The sequence below is a fragment of the Cydia amplana genome, chromosome 5, assembly GCF_948474715.1.
Source record: "Cydia amplana chromosome 5, ilCydAmpl1.1, whole genome shotgun sequence".
In the NCBI taxonomy this organism is placed as follows: Eukaryota; Metazoa; Arthropoda; class Insecta; order Lepidoptera; family Tortricidae; genus Cydia; species Cydia amplana.
The window spans coordinates 13,461,779-13,476,124 of record NC_086073.1 but is presented as its reverse complement, the minus strand read 5'-3'; the positions used below and the strand labels follow the sequence as shown (position 1 = coordinate 13,476,124).

The 14,346-nt window shown below is 40.7% G+C and overlaps 1 protein-coding gene across 3 annotated transcripts in view; it reads left to right on the top strand.

Annotated features, from left to right (window-relative positions):
• LOC134648315 (inactive dipeptidyl peptidase 10) overlaps positions 1-14,346 on the top strand; it is a 129,882-nt gene that overhangs the window by 114,655 nt on the left and 881 nt on the right. The window contains exons 5-17 of one of the 3 annotated variants that reach the window (XM_063502812.1): positions 197-271; positions 398-450; positions 6,731-6,942; positions 7,394-7,614; positions 7,878-7,981; positions 8,215-8,344; positions 9,447-9,687; positions 10,283-10,348; positions 10,826-11,141; positions 11,395-11,544; positions 12,455-12,640; positions 12,920-13,077; positions 13,738-13,943. In XM_063502812.1, coding sequence (XP_063358882.1) covers positions 197-271; positions 398-450; positions 6,731-6,942; positions 7,394-7,614; positions 7,878-7,981; positions 8,215-8,344; positions 9,447-9,687; positions 10,283-10,348; positions 10,826-11,141; positions 11,395-11,544; positions 12,455-12,640; positions 12,920-13,077; positions 13,738-13,943 — 2,118 coding nt within the window. Of the gene's footprint in view, positions 1-196; positions 272-397; positions 451-6,730; positions 6,943-7,393; positions 7,615-7,877; positions 7,982-8,214; positions 8,345-9,446; positions 9,688-10,282; positions 10,353-10,825; positions 11,142-11,394; positions 11,545-12,454; positions 12,641-12,919; positions 13,078-13,737; positions 13,944-14,346 lie in introns of all 3 variants that reach the window. The other 2 variants (XM_063502811.1, XM_063502813.1) reach the window with 2 other exon arrangements.

Genomic DNA, 14,346 nt, shown 5'->3' with positions numbered 1-14,346 from the left:
CGAGAAAAAGCCAATACTCGATCTTTCGTAACTAAAAGCTTAACTTTCTATAATTAACTTGAAACGAGCATCGAATTATCGCCTCTAGATCGACGGCTCGCCGAAAGACAGACTTTGCGACAACTTTAATAAAAACTTCAAGTTTCCTGCTGAATCTTCTTTAGGAATCTCACTGAAGTCTTTCATTTTACTACAGAGGCAGCTGAATGTGCGCGGATACCAGTGCTCGCCCAACTTGCGTTACGTGCTCTTCCAACACAATATCAAGGAGGTACGTACTCTCCGACTTGTAAAACTTTTAATTGGCTTTCTGTAATGTAAGTAAACAATCGTAATAAAGTTCGTTCAGTGCCGGGAATACCTTGCAATGTCATTCAATCATCCAATTTCTTTACAGGTTTATCGGCGGACGTTTACTGCTCACTATACCATTTATGACGTCACAAATGAGTAAGTCGTATTATTTTACTATTCCCGATACCTGCGCATCTCACATGTTACGGGCGCGATTACGGACCCGCATGGAATTTACGGTTATATTGCCGCGCGGTAAATTCAATTTCGCTTTCCCAAATTGATTTTCACTCACAGCTCCATTTGATACGTGTATCAAAAAGTTTCTTCCGTTTTCATACAATCTAACAGCATACCTACCTACATAAGTACATGTTGTTTTTACTATTTTTATTTGATAAATTCTAGCTATAAAATGCCTGTGCCGGCCCGGAAGGGGCACGATTCGGCTCCCCATGGAGGAATTTAAAATATCTGCACGATCTCAATTCGTTTCCTTTATAAATTTTTATCTCAGGTACGTTTGGAATTTTAATAGCAGCTGCGGCATATCTCGACAGGTGTGTGTTTTAATTATTAATTTGCCGCTTAAACACCTGTCCACTGTTATGTTATGGTATTAAAACCCGAAAGATTCCAGGAGCAATTCAATGTAGGTACCTATATTTAACCTGTTTTTTAAAACTTTACTGATATATTTTAGTAGAATCTTAAAGTTCGTCGTCAAAAAAGAGTGCCAGCGGCATAAAATAGATATGTATGCTCTTGTGCATAAAAGTAGTCGTAACATCTATAAAAACCATTTTATAGCATTCAGAGTATTTAATCACAGCACACAATACGGACGACCGACGCTTCGTTGCGCTCCTGGGCGCAAGTACCTACTACTAGTTCAGTTTTAATTTAAATACGATATAATAACTTTAAATACATAATATTTCCGTTTATAATTAACAAGTTAATAAGCAGAGTGTGCAATAAAGTCGAGTATAATATCTCAATACTTACTTTAAACTTTACAACATAAATACATACTTTAAACTCGTATTGGTCAAATTTAGTTGTATGTACCTACAATCTACTAAATTAGGATAAGTTTTATACTATCAAAGTATTAATCCTTAGGATCTATTTGTATATGCGTTTTATTCACACCTACGCATCACACTTTGTATCCTACTCAGAGTTGGGCATTAATCGATTAACTTTTTATTCGAATAATTATTCGAATAAAAAAGTTAATCGTCAAATTTTAATCGCGATTAATTTAGTCGACCTAACATACGATTGAAATTGAATTAATCTGCATATTAATCGAATAAATTTTCGATTAAATCTCGATTGAAAGTTGACAGTGGGTCATTATTGTACGTAAAAAAAGCGGCCAAGTGCGAGTCGGACTCGCCCATGAAGGGTTCCGTATTTAGGGGATTTATGACGTATTAAAAAAAACTACTTACTAGATCTCGTTCAAACCAATTTTCGGTGGAAGTTTGCATGTTAATGTACATCATATATTTTTTTTAGTTTTATCATTCTCTTATTTTAGAAGTTACAGGGGGGGGGACACACATTTTACCACTTTGGAAGTGTCTCTCGCGCAAACTATTCAGTTTAGAAAAAAATGATATTAGAAACCTCAATATCATTTTTGAAGACCTATCCATAGATAACCCACACGTATAGGTTTGATGAAAAAATTTTTTTAGAGTTTTAGTTCTAAGTATGGGGAACCCCAAAAATTTATTGTTTTTTTTTCTATTTTTGTGTAAAAATCTTAATGCGGTTCACAGAATACATCTACTTACCAAGTTTCAACAGTATAATTCTTATAGTTTCGGAATAAAGTGGCTGTGACATACGGACGGACAGACAGACGGACAGACGGACAGACGGACAGACAGACAGACATGACGAATCCAAAAGGGTTCCGTTTTTTGCCATTTGGCTACGGAACCCTAAAAAAGCCTTGCGTGCAGTGCAGATGGCAGCCAAACACTTTGTCATAAAAGTCGAGATGGGTGTAGATTTATCGGTTTTGGGGAGTGCCGGTTTCGAGAATGATGACAGTTTTGGAATCCAACATGTCTGCCGTGCACTTTGACATAAAAGTCGTCATGGGTGTCGTTTTATAGGTTTCAGGGAGTGCAGAATTCGAAAATGATGACCATTTTGGAATCCAAAATGTCTGCCGTGCACTTTGACATAAAAGTCGTTATGGGTGTCGTTTTATAGGTTTCAGGGAGTCCAGAATTCGAAAATGATGACAGTTTTGGAATCCAACATATCTACCATGCACTTTGACATAAAAGTCGTCATGGGTGTCATTTTATAGGTTTCAGGGAGTGCAGAATTCGAAAATGATGACCATTTTGGAATCCAAAATGTCTGCCGTGCACTTTGACATAAAAGTCGTCATGGGTGTGGTTTTATAGGTTTCAGGGAGTGCAGAATTCGAAAATGATGACAGTTTTGGAATCCAACATGTCTGCCGTGCACTTTGACATAAAAGTCGTCATGGGTGTGGTTTTATAGGTTTCAGGGAGTGCAGAATTCGAAAATGATGACAGTTTTGGAAACCGACATGTCTGCCGTGCACTTTGACATAAAAGTCGTCATGGGTGTGGTTTTATAGGTTACAGGGAGTGCAGAATTAGAAACTGATGACCATTTTGGAATACAACATGTCTGCCGTGCACTTTGACATAAAAGTCGTCATGGGTGTCGTTTTATAGGTTTCAGGGAGTGCAGAATTCGAAAATGATGACCATTTTGGAATCCAAAATGTCTGCCGTGCACTTTGACATAAAAGTCGTCATGGGTGTCGTTTTATAGGTTTCAGGGAGTGCAGAATTCGAAAATGATGACAGTTTTGGAATCCAACATGTATGCCGTGCACTTCTACACTCATTCTGCACTCCCTGAAATCTATAAAACCACATCCATGACGACTTTTATGTCAAAGTGCACGGCTGACATGTTGGACTCCAAAACTGTCATCATTTTCGAATTCTGCACTCCCTGAAACCTATAAAACGACACCCATGACGACTTTTATGTCAAAGTGCACGGCAGACATTTTGGATTCCAAAATGGTCATCATTTTCGAATTCTACACTCCCTGAAACCTATAAAACGACACCCATGACGACTTTTATGTCAAAGTGCACGGCAGACATGTTGTATTCCAAAACTGTCATCATTTTCGAATTCTGCACTCCCTGAAACCTATAAAACGACACCCATGACGACTTTTATGTCAAAGTGCACGGTAGACATTTTGGATTCCAAAATGGTCATCATTTTCGAATTCTGCACTCCCTGAAACCTATAAAACAACAAAGACCTTATTACAAAAGGCATAAGGTCCACCGATGTACAGTTAACAGTGTGGGCGATGGTCGTTAAAATTAATCGAGAGAAAATTAGTCGAATAATTATTCGAATGAAAAAATTAATCACGGAAATTAGTAGACGATTAATTTAATCGCGACTAATGTTAATCGAAGCTCTTCGAATAAAACTAATTAATCGCCACTTTTAATCGTCGCTCGCGATTAAATCGGTTAATTTTAATCGTTAATCGTTATTCGAATAAATTTTGCCCAACTCTGATCCTACTTAATCATTTCTTTCAAACTACCTACCTAACTTTACCGTGTGAATTTCATATAGAATCTTTTAACGAGAGTTCTAAAAGAGATTTACAAGTTCACCGTGTTATTTTTTGTTCGGCAAATCATATCTACTCTGTGAATTTCCTTTTTCTTTTCTTCGGGGTGAAGAAATCGATTTGACGATAGATACGTGAATACGATTCCCAATTTATTTGAAATTTTGCGAGCAGAATTTTAATGTGATTCGCGTCTCGACGCTCGGAATCGAAATGAAGTTGTGAGGCAATACGTTGTTAGTGGCCGGCTGAAACTTGGGCGGTTCTGGGAATTTATAATCACATTCGACTTGCTTGTAGGTAACTTACATTAATACTTTACTTATTCCAGAGTAGCTTTAGTTCAAAAATATTAGAATACCTACCTACTTTAGTTAAATAGAGGCACTAGTAGCGATTATAGTCGTTACCCACTCATTAACCAATTCATTTTGAACTAGTGCTAGTCACAATGTTATTAAGTTGACCTTCGGGTTGACGCAGCCCTGACCAAAGAGAATATAACCACTACGGCCCTGACTATGGCGATGTCACTGTCAATCACCTTGATAACTTATCGCAATGCCTAAACGAAATTAACGCAATCAAAGTACTAGTGTCGCAATCCAAACATCATCTTTATAAAATTAGCCATCTCTGTACTATTCGTAGGTGTTTGAATAGTAGGCAATATGCGCCCAATTTTTGAGCATAAGTATGATGGCGGACTACCTTTGTTTGGTTAATGCTTGTTATTTTTTTTTAATATTAAAATATAAGCGGTGGTGGCCGAGTGGATATGACGCCCGACTTTCAATCCGGAGGTCGCGGGTTCAAATCCTGGCTCGTACCAATGAGTTTTTCGGAACTTATGTACGAAATATCTTTTGATATTTACCACTAGCTTTTCGGTGAAGGAAAACATCGTGAGGAAACGTGCATACATCTGCGAAGAAATTCAAAGGTGTATGTGAAGTCCCCAATCCGCATTGGGCTAGCGTGGGGACTATAGCCCAAGCCCTCTCGCGCATGAGAGGAGACCTGTGCCCAGCAGTGGGACATATACAGGCTCAAATTATTAAATTATATTAAAATATGAATAAATCAAGTCTGTAGATGCTACTCACGTTAACCATGCACATATATCATTATTATATTACGTGGGTAAACGATTACGAACCGAGAGTGAGTACCCTGCCTTACGTGCGGTAACGTTTATAGCTAGCATTTTATGAGTACTTACCTATTTCGCTAGTTACTTACCGTAGCATCACATAGTTAACAGGGTTATGGTTTTCAAAGTTAATATTTAGAACAATATAGCGTGCATTATTTACGACTATCGTATTTCAACGAGATGCACACAAAGTGTAACGGCTACTTAACTATTAATGTTAACGTTTTAATTAAAGCCTAGCTCAGACTAATTTTATAGCAGAATTATGTTATAGGCGAATTAGACTCTCGCGCGAGCCACGAGACGAGCCGCGCCACGAGACGCGAAAGTGTAAGCGGTGGGCTCGCGGCTCGTCTCGTGGCTCGCAAGTAGGGCTTGCAAATATTCGAAACTTTCAGATATTCGAATATTCGACTTTTTCTGACGACGTATTCGAATATTCGAATAAGTATTCGAATATTATAAAAAATAAGAAAAGGAACGAGAAATCGGATTATTATCGTTTTATTTAAAAGCTTTTTTCACATATTGCTAAAACTAAGGATATTTGGCAGAAATCCACTTAATTGACTAGATTTTATCATCCTACTATTTATAAGATGCCCACATTTATAAAAACAAGTAAAACGCCAAAATTAGACGTATTTAATATTTCTAGATAAAACTTATTATAAATGCGTCGTTGCGTGAAATAATATAACTTAAACCATCCAAACACCTAGGTATGTAAGATATTTTTTTCAGTAGGTAATTATTTTCCGATTTAAATTAACTTGTAATCACTCAGAGGCCTGTAAAAAGGCCTTTAATTTCATTGTATTTTGAATCTTTATTGACTTTATTTGTTTTGGCAAGTTATTATTCCTAATGGTCGGCTAATGATATAATATTGGAATATTTAAGGGAAAAAGTTAGTTGAGTACTGGGTGGATTATTCGTCAGCTAAAGGTGCATGGTTAGATTACCAAGTTGGGCAGGTTTGGTATGATTAAATTTGAGAATTGCGATAAGTGGCAAGGTTTAGACTTCAAAAATTCGCTTAACGTATGCTTGTACTGAATAAACAGAATGACCCTTTAACTTAAAACTTACGCACCGTAAAAATAACATACTTTTTGATTTCGTTTTCTTTTAAATTGAGTTAGGTTTCACTGTATTCACGAAGTCTATCGAGAGGAATACAGTAAAAATATTATTTCCTTCGTATTTGGGTACCTACCGTTCCTCATTCACTGTAAATACCCGTAAAACACACAGAAACTGTAACTACAGCGGATGACATAGATTTTTTTATAGTAATAAAAAATATTCGAATATTCGAGACCTGAGCGGCCGAATATTCGAATATCAAAACAGGTCGAATATTCGACAAATTCGAATATTCGAATATTCGAATTGCAAGCCCTACTCGCAAGCTCGTCGAGCTAATATAATTTAAACACTAACGGCACGGCATAAGGTTTATAACCGAATGACAAGCCGAACGCGAGTGTATGCGGTGGACTCGCGTCTCGTGGCGCGGCTCGCGGCTCGTCTCGTGACTCGCGCGAGAGTTTAAACCGCTTTCGAGAGTTTAAACCGGCTATTAAACCCACCACTCCCACCAGCCACCACATGCCGCTGTTCGGCGATGGCCAGGGCAGCTGGGAGTGGCAGCACGCCGCGTGGCTGGGAACCGAGGGTGCCTTACTGCTGGCCGCCGACAACGAGGTGCTGGCCCGGCCCGGCCCGCCCGCCAAGATCGCGCCGCTGCTGCGCCTCACCGACGACGCCAGTCCCGGTCGGGTCTACAATGGGGTGTCCGACTGGTTGTATCAAGGTTAGTAACTTCTCGATTCATATTAACTACCGATACGCTTACAACTAACGGAAGGTGCCTTACTACTGGTCACTGACGACGAAGTGCTGGCCCGGCCCGGCCTGCCCAAGATCACGGCGCTGCTGAGCGTCACCGACGATGCCAGTCCCAATGGGGTCTTCAATGTGGTGTCCGACTTACCAGTCGCACAGCGTCGCGCGGCATTGTATTTACATCGGCGGAAAATCGTTTATAATGACGTAAGCGCCATCGACAATAAGGTCCCTTTTTATAGATAACGTCACATATTATACACCTTCAAAGTCTAGTTGGAAGAGAGCTCCTCATGCCAAGGTTACGTTGACACATCCACTTGAAGGGTCAGTCACGACCAGATTACTTATTCAAGAGTACTTGGTGGCAGCACCTTATAACTAGGTACTTGACTGAATGTATTTATTAAAATGTCTAGAAGAGGTGACGAAAGCCCCCTCCGCGTCGTGGGGCTCCGCGGACGGCTCGCTGGTGCTGTACGTGCAGTACGACGACAGCGCAGTGTCAGAGCTCCGCTTCCCGCGCATCTCGCAGGGCATCGGCGGCGTCGGCGCCGCGCGCTCCGGCTTCCTGCTGCCCGCCTACAACAACTCCGTGCCTACCGTCTTCCCGGACCACGATACTATCCGATATCCTACGGTAAGATAGTAACACAACAGTGTAAATACAATGCACCTTTTTTCTCCTATTACAATCAATAAAGCTTGTTATTCTGAGTAGAAATAACATAACCAAAAAAAAGTGGCCTGTACAACTTTATATGAAATTGGCCCACTTACTAAATTCGTTAAGAACTTATGACTTTATAAGACGTATAAAACTAGACTAATAAATAATAAGTTTGCTATTGCTTTTCGAGTACCTAACTCATTGTCATAGTTGGTAATTTGTTTATTTTTCAGCCGGGAAGTTCAATTCCGAAAGTAAAGTTATGGATCGTAGCGGTTCAAAATTCAACGTCACCGCAGAGATGGGAGATCAAACCGCCGAGCAAGTTAGATGGAATGTATGTCTTTATTACTAGAGTTTCCTCATTTCATGTTAATAATTAGTCTATTTACGTGCAGCAAGTCTTTCAATAAAGCTGAAAATTATTGCAGTATAATAAGATTAAATAATGAGTAGGTTTTAACAATAATAATAAAATGAAAAATAATAACAGACATTACTTCGAAATTGGCTCACCAAAGTAACCAATAACAATGATCGATATATAATTGTCTCCTAATATTTTTACAGGGAATATTATCTCATATCAGCCCAGTGGGTGGGCAAAGACAACTCTCATGTGGGGGTGGTCTGGATAAATCGAGCACAAAACGAAACGGTTTATAGCAGCTGTCATGCACCCAACTGGACCTGTATGGAGGTAATTTAAATTTACAACTATGTACATCCATTTCACACAGGCCTTCTCGAAGTTTACTTACAACTCTGCGCTTCGTAAATCTTACTTAGAGGTCTAGCTTAGCTCTCTATAGGTACGTTATCAAGTTAGTTATAGTTTGGTTTGCGACTACATCTTGAAATGGAATTTGCGAAGCGCAAACTTTTGCGGCTGAAGCGGCCTCCCGGACACCCCGGACAGTCGTGAATTCATTGAGTATCACTTTATCAACTTAGCAAAAACCCTGTTGCTTCCTTTCAAAACTGGTTATTATTTAGAAAACTTCATGCTAAGTGAAAAATGTTCTAGATTACCTACAGTGTTGTGAATTCTATTAGCCATTGTGAACAAGCAACAGAGACTTTGCTGAATCCTGAAGAATCAGTGCAACTGAACGAAAAACTTAATGGGAATACGAGATAATTAGGCATATCTCCGAGCACTCAGGACCGTTAACGCGTTCTTGTCATCAGCTCCTGATTGCGATGTGTTTGCCAGCAGATGGGTGAATGTGTGTCGTGAATGTCTGAAATACTTTGAGAGGATGGATGAATGATACTTTTTTGATTTATTTTCTTTTCTATTGTTTAATTTTATTGATTGACATGAAATTGTATATTACCTAGTTGCATATTTTAAATCACTTATCACTTGACATATTCTTAATTTATATTATTTGGATGACTAAATTATAATTCGATAATTATGTAGGTACTATTTTTGCTATTTGCATGTATAACTTTGCCAGCGCTTTGGTGCGAACTGTGATGCTGTGTAAATATATTGTAATAAATAAATATTAATTATAATAAATATGTAGGAACTTACCCTAGTTTTTGTGGATTTCGAGTACCTAACACTATATTATAATCTATATATATAAACGTGAAAGACCTGACTGACTGACTTAAATCAACGCACAGCCCAAACCGCTGGGACTAGAAAGTCTAAATTTGGCAATTAGGTTCCTTATAAGGTCTAGGGGCCCACTAAGAAAGGATTTTTCAAAATTCATCCCCTAAAGGGGGCGTGCGAAGCCGCGGGTAAAAGCTAGTATTTTTCATAAGTCTGACTACTATTTCAGACCCATTCCGAGAAGGCGACCGACGAGCCGTGGCTGGAAGTGCACCAGCAGCCCGTGCACTCCGCGGACGGCAGCGCGTTCCTGCTGCTGGCCGCCGTGCAGGAGGGCGGCGGGCAGTACTACACGCACATCAAGCACGTGGACGTGGTGCGCCAGCGCCACGCCGTGCTCAGCCACGGCCGCGTCGAGGTCGCCGAGATACTCGCCTGGGACGAGATCAACCATTTAGTCTATTATTTAGGTACCTACGAGTATTATAAGTAATTTGTCACTTTATTTTTAAACTACCTACTAGAATATTGTTTAAAAATAATATTGCCACAAGTACAAAAATGACAACATATACAAACATATTCAGACCTAGACATCACATAACACTTATTTATACGCACGAGCACACATATGTATATCGTCAGGTGACAACCAAAACTCACTAATTACCACCACATGTTTATAGCCATAGTGAACCATATTATCACTAAAATAAGGTTGATTTTTGATTAATATTTTTTTAGTAATTAGTTCGTTTTGGTTGTCACCCGACGATATAGTAAATTCATGTACACATGCAGTCATGCATTCACATTTACACAACAAAGATTATTATAAAAATTAAAATACTATAAATAAAAATAAAGTCTCGGCTACGTAAAAATTGCACCGAATTGGTAGTGACAATAGATATATGGTAACACCATCCTTCACGTAGCACTTGGCGTGCTCGGACTCTAGTCACCAATACATCAGTTTACAAATAATAAGCTCGCTTTGTATATATTAGCTGTAAAACGTATTAAATTCTCTAATAATTTAACTAATATAATATTTTCTGTCAGGTTCAGAAAAAGTACAGTCTTACATACCTAAACTACAACCTGAAATGCTGATGGAAGCAAATCAAATTAAGTATTTGGAGTGCATTGTGTGTGGATAATTAAAAATGGTCCTAATATCACTAACCCTACCAATAAATTCCTACTAAAAAGCTTTGCCCCTTTCAGTAGCTTTTTGATAGAATCTGCGCATGTCCCAAAAAATAAGATACCTATACCTACCTACAGCAGCTGTAGTACAGCTAGGTGGTTTTATTTAGCCCACGACAGGAATACAACATAAAGGCCCCAGTACACAATGGGCCATCGCCGGCCACTCTAAGGGACGCAGCCATGCGGTAGAATGAGATAGCAATATCACTTGCTCCCTCTAACGTATAAATGCGTCCCTTGGAGTGGCCGGCGATGGCCCATTGTGTACTGGGGCCTTTACGGTTTTTGAGTGTGCATTTTTATCCCTACTTTTACTGCTACCCCTACTCGATTGTTTTAAAACGCAGCAATCCATGTTAATATGCGCTTTTATTAATTAATTTGATTATATAGGTAGCGCAGAGAGACCCGGTCAGAGACACGTATACGTCGTCCAAGACCCGAGTTATGGTGGCGGCAGCAACTCCGTCCGCGCCCGCGCCGAGCGCGAGGAGCCCCGGTGTCTGACGTGCGAGCTGGCGGTGTGGCCGGTGCGGCTGCACTACGCCAACTGCTCGTACTGGTCGGCCGCCTTCGCCCCGCCGAAGCCGAGCGTCGGGATCACGCACTACGTGCTCGAGTGCGGCGGCCCCGGACCTCCTTTGGCTGGGCTTCATGACGCGCAAACCCATAAGCTAGAGAGAATATTATATGACACGAGGCCTTATAAGTAAGTACTTGAGTAGGTACCATTTATCTCTGGACTTCTTTAAAACTTTATATTATCCTATAGATACTTGCACCCCCTTGTCCTCCTTTATATTTCTGCAAATCCACAGATACTTTAAGTCCATCCAGAATGTCTCTCCAAGCGTGAAAATAAAAAGTTAGTAAGGCAAGTCACACGGTGGTCTATCTTGTAATGGACCTGGTCTGAGCGCATCTTCATCTTGAATGCCAATCGTATGAAATGTCCATTCCAGATCAGTACGGTTACGTGAGTTGGCGCTGCCCACGCGGCGCTCGTTCGACGTGCAGCTCGGCAGCGGCTCCAAGGCGCGCGTGCAGCTCATGCTGCCGCCGTCGTGGCGCGAGGAACTGCGCGACGCTGCCTTCCCGGTGCTTGTGCAAGTGTGAGTTCAACTATATTTGTATAGTATGGCAAACCAATTTCGTCAGAAAACAAGCAACAACGGTTGCACTCCGGGAGTGCCGATAGAAGTGAAAACTCACCTCACTATGTTACCGACGCCCGGTAACACGATACATACGTTTAGCGGTGGTATTCTATTTATTTATTATATATTATTATCATTCTCAAATAAGATCACACTTTTTCATTGACATGTTTATTTACATACTGCCATGACAACGTCAAATTATTTGAACATAGGTAAAGAGTTTTATAAAGGAGTCCGCAACATAAATGTCAAATAACATTGAGTTTTTCTTTATTGATTTAAATGCCATCTAAATTATGAGTGGCCATCTAAACCTTACGCCCCTTACGGTCACGTGATCGCCTTACGCTGCCTCGAGTTTATCATTTTTTTCCCACCTCAAAAAGTGCCTATCGCCGCTAAAGAAGTTTTCACTTCAAAAATATAGGCGTCAAGGTTCGATCTTGAATTTGCACTTAAACTCTTTATACCTTTATGTTACTCATGATTCATGAGCTCAACATTTATATCCTTGGAGGATACAACTAAACGGAGTAGCCATTAACAGGCTTTCCCCTCTGTCGAAAATACGCGGCCAACGGTCATACACAATGTATGGACTGACGTTTATCTGACATGGCTATTTTTACGTTACGCATACATTTGACGTTCCCCTCCCCCGCAAAAATCGGCAGACTGTTTTGTACAGAAAATTACAGACATGGCGTCTCCGTTTGATTATATCCTCCAAGTTTATATCATACGACTTGACTCTACCTAGCTCGAGTCGAGTTGGAACTAGCTAAAACTGTGGCAATTGGGCAGCCTGTAATGATAATTATATGTGTGGCAATAAAATAAAAAATAATGATGTTGGTTCCAGTAACGGCAGGCCCGGCAGCCAGCAGGTGTCGGAGCAGTTCGTGGTGGACTGGGGCACGTACATGTCGTCGCGCAACGACGTGGTGTACGTGAAGCTGGACGTGGCGGGCGCGCGCGGCTTGCCGCGGGCCCTGCTGCGCGGACGCATAGGCGGCGTCGAGGTGGCCGACCAGTTGGCTGTTATTAGGTAACTCATTGATGTTGTTTACTTTCAACCACTTTCACTAGCAGATTTGCATATGAATGCTGGGTCTCTTGTTTTTGAAGATAATTATTCCGTCAAAGAAAAAAACACCAACAATAACTGGTCTGAAAATCGTTCCAAAAATGGCCATAGATATTTTCAAAGCCAATAATTTGACCAAGAGGGACAAAGAGGTCATGTTTTTCATCGAGCTGCCCAAGTACTGGTATTTTGACTTCGTCATGTTTATTTTTAGTAAAACAGAATGTTTGTTGTTTCTAGATATTTATTAGAGACGTTCAAATTCTTGGACGTGACGCGCGTAGCGGTGTGGGGCTGGGGCTACGGCGGCTACGTCACCACCATGCTGCTCGGCTCGCAGCAGGACACGCTCAAGTGCGGGATCGCCGTGTCGCCGATCACGGACTGGCTATATTACAGTATGATTACATAATTACTTTTTATTTGTAGAAGGTAACTCAATATTTAGGTATTGTGCAAATAGGCTTCAGTGATTCCACTCTTTTATGTTTTCTCTAATTTATGAATCAACAATTATTTACTTGTGAGATAAATTGTCACACGAAAACGTTCACGTTCGTTTTTGATTGTCGAATTAAGCCCTAGGGCCCTTATGTTTGAACTTATCAACAATAACTAGAGATTTAAGAGAGATCTAAGATTTTTAAACAAAAAATAATCATGTCTGTGATTGGTCAGTAGATAGCTTGGCATCAGTGCTAGCGGCGAGGTGTATTTCCATTTGTCTTCGGCCCATATGACCGCTGCCATACATTGAGGCCCACATACGGGAATCACTATCACTACATAGTATAAAACAAAGTCGCTTCCCTGTCTGTCTGTCTGTATGTATGCTTAGATCTTTAAAACTACGCAACAGATTTTGATGCGGTTTTTTTAAATAGATAGAGTGATTCAAGAGGAAGGTTTATGTATAATTTGTTAACCCGTGCGAAGCCGGGGCGGGTCGCTAGTAGTTCATATATAAATGCACCTAGTTGACCTAGTCCCATCTGTGCCCGGCGGGACACATGATGAGCGTGAATGCACACATTCACAAAACGATCACATTCTCACAGATAGCGCGTTCACGGAGCGCATCCTCGGGCTGCCGTCGGTGAACTACAAGGGCTACGTGGAGGCGGACGCGTCGCAGCGCGCGCACCACGTGCCCGCGCACGCGCTGTACCTGCTGCACGGCATGGCCGACATGACCGCGCCCTACCCGCACGCGCTACAGCTGGCGCGCGCGCTCACTGATGCTGGCGTGCTGTTCCGGTACCAGGTACTTACATCTACCTTAATTTTTTTTTTCACCTCAGCAGCTCGAACAAGGGTACTTTGCTACTTAAAAACAGTGAGCAAAATGCTATATTTAAGTAGCAAAGTACCCTTGTTCGAGCTGCTGAGGTGAAAATTTAATTGTTGGTATATCTTAAGAAAACATGAGTGAATAGAGGTAAGTGATGAAGAAGGAATACATTTTTCGGGTTCACTAATATGTTCTCACTGCTGAGGTGAAAAGTTTTGTGAACTACACGAGATCAAAGTTATTTACATCTCGTGCGCTTTTGAGTCCCTTACTACGCTCAAGATTCTAAATTAGATCTAGTATAGAATCTTTCGCTTGCACGGGACTCAAAATAAGCACTCGAAGAAATATCAAACTTTGATCTCTTGTTGTACAA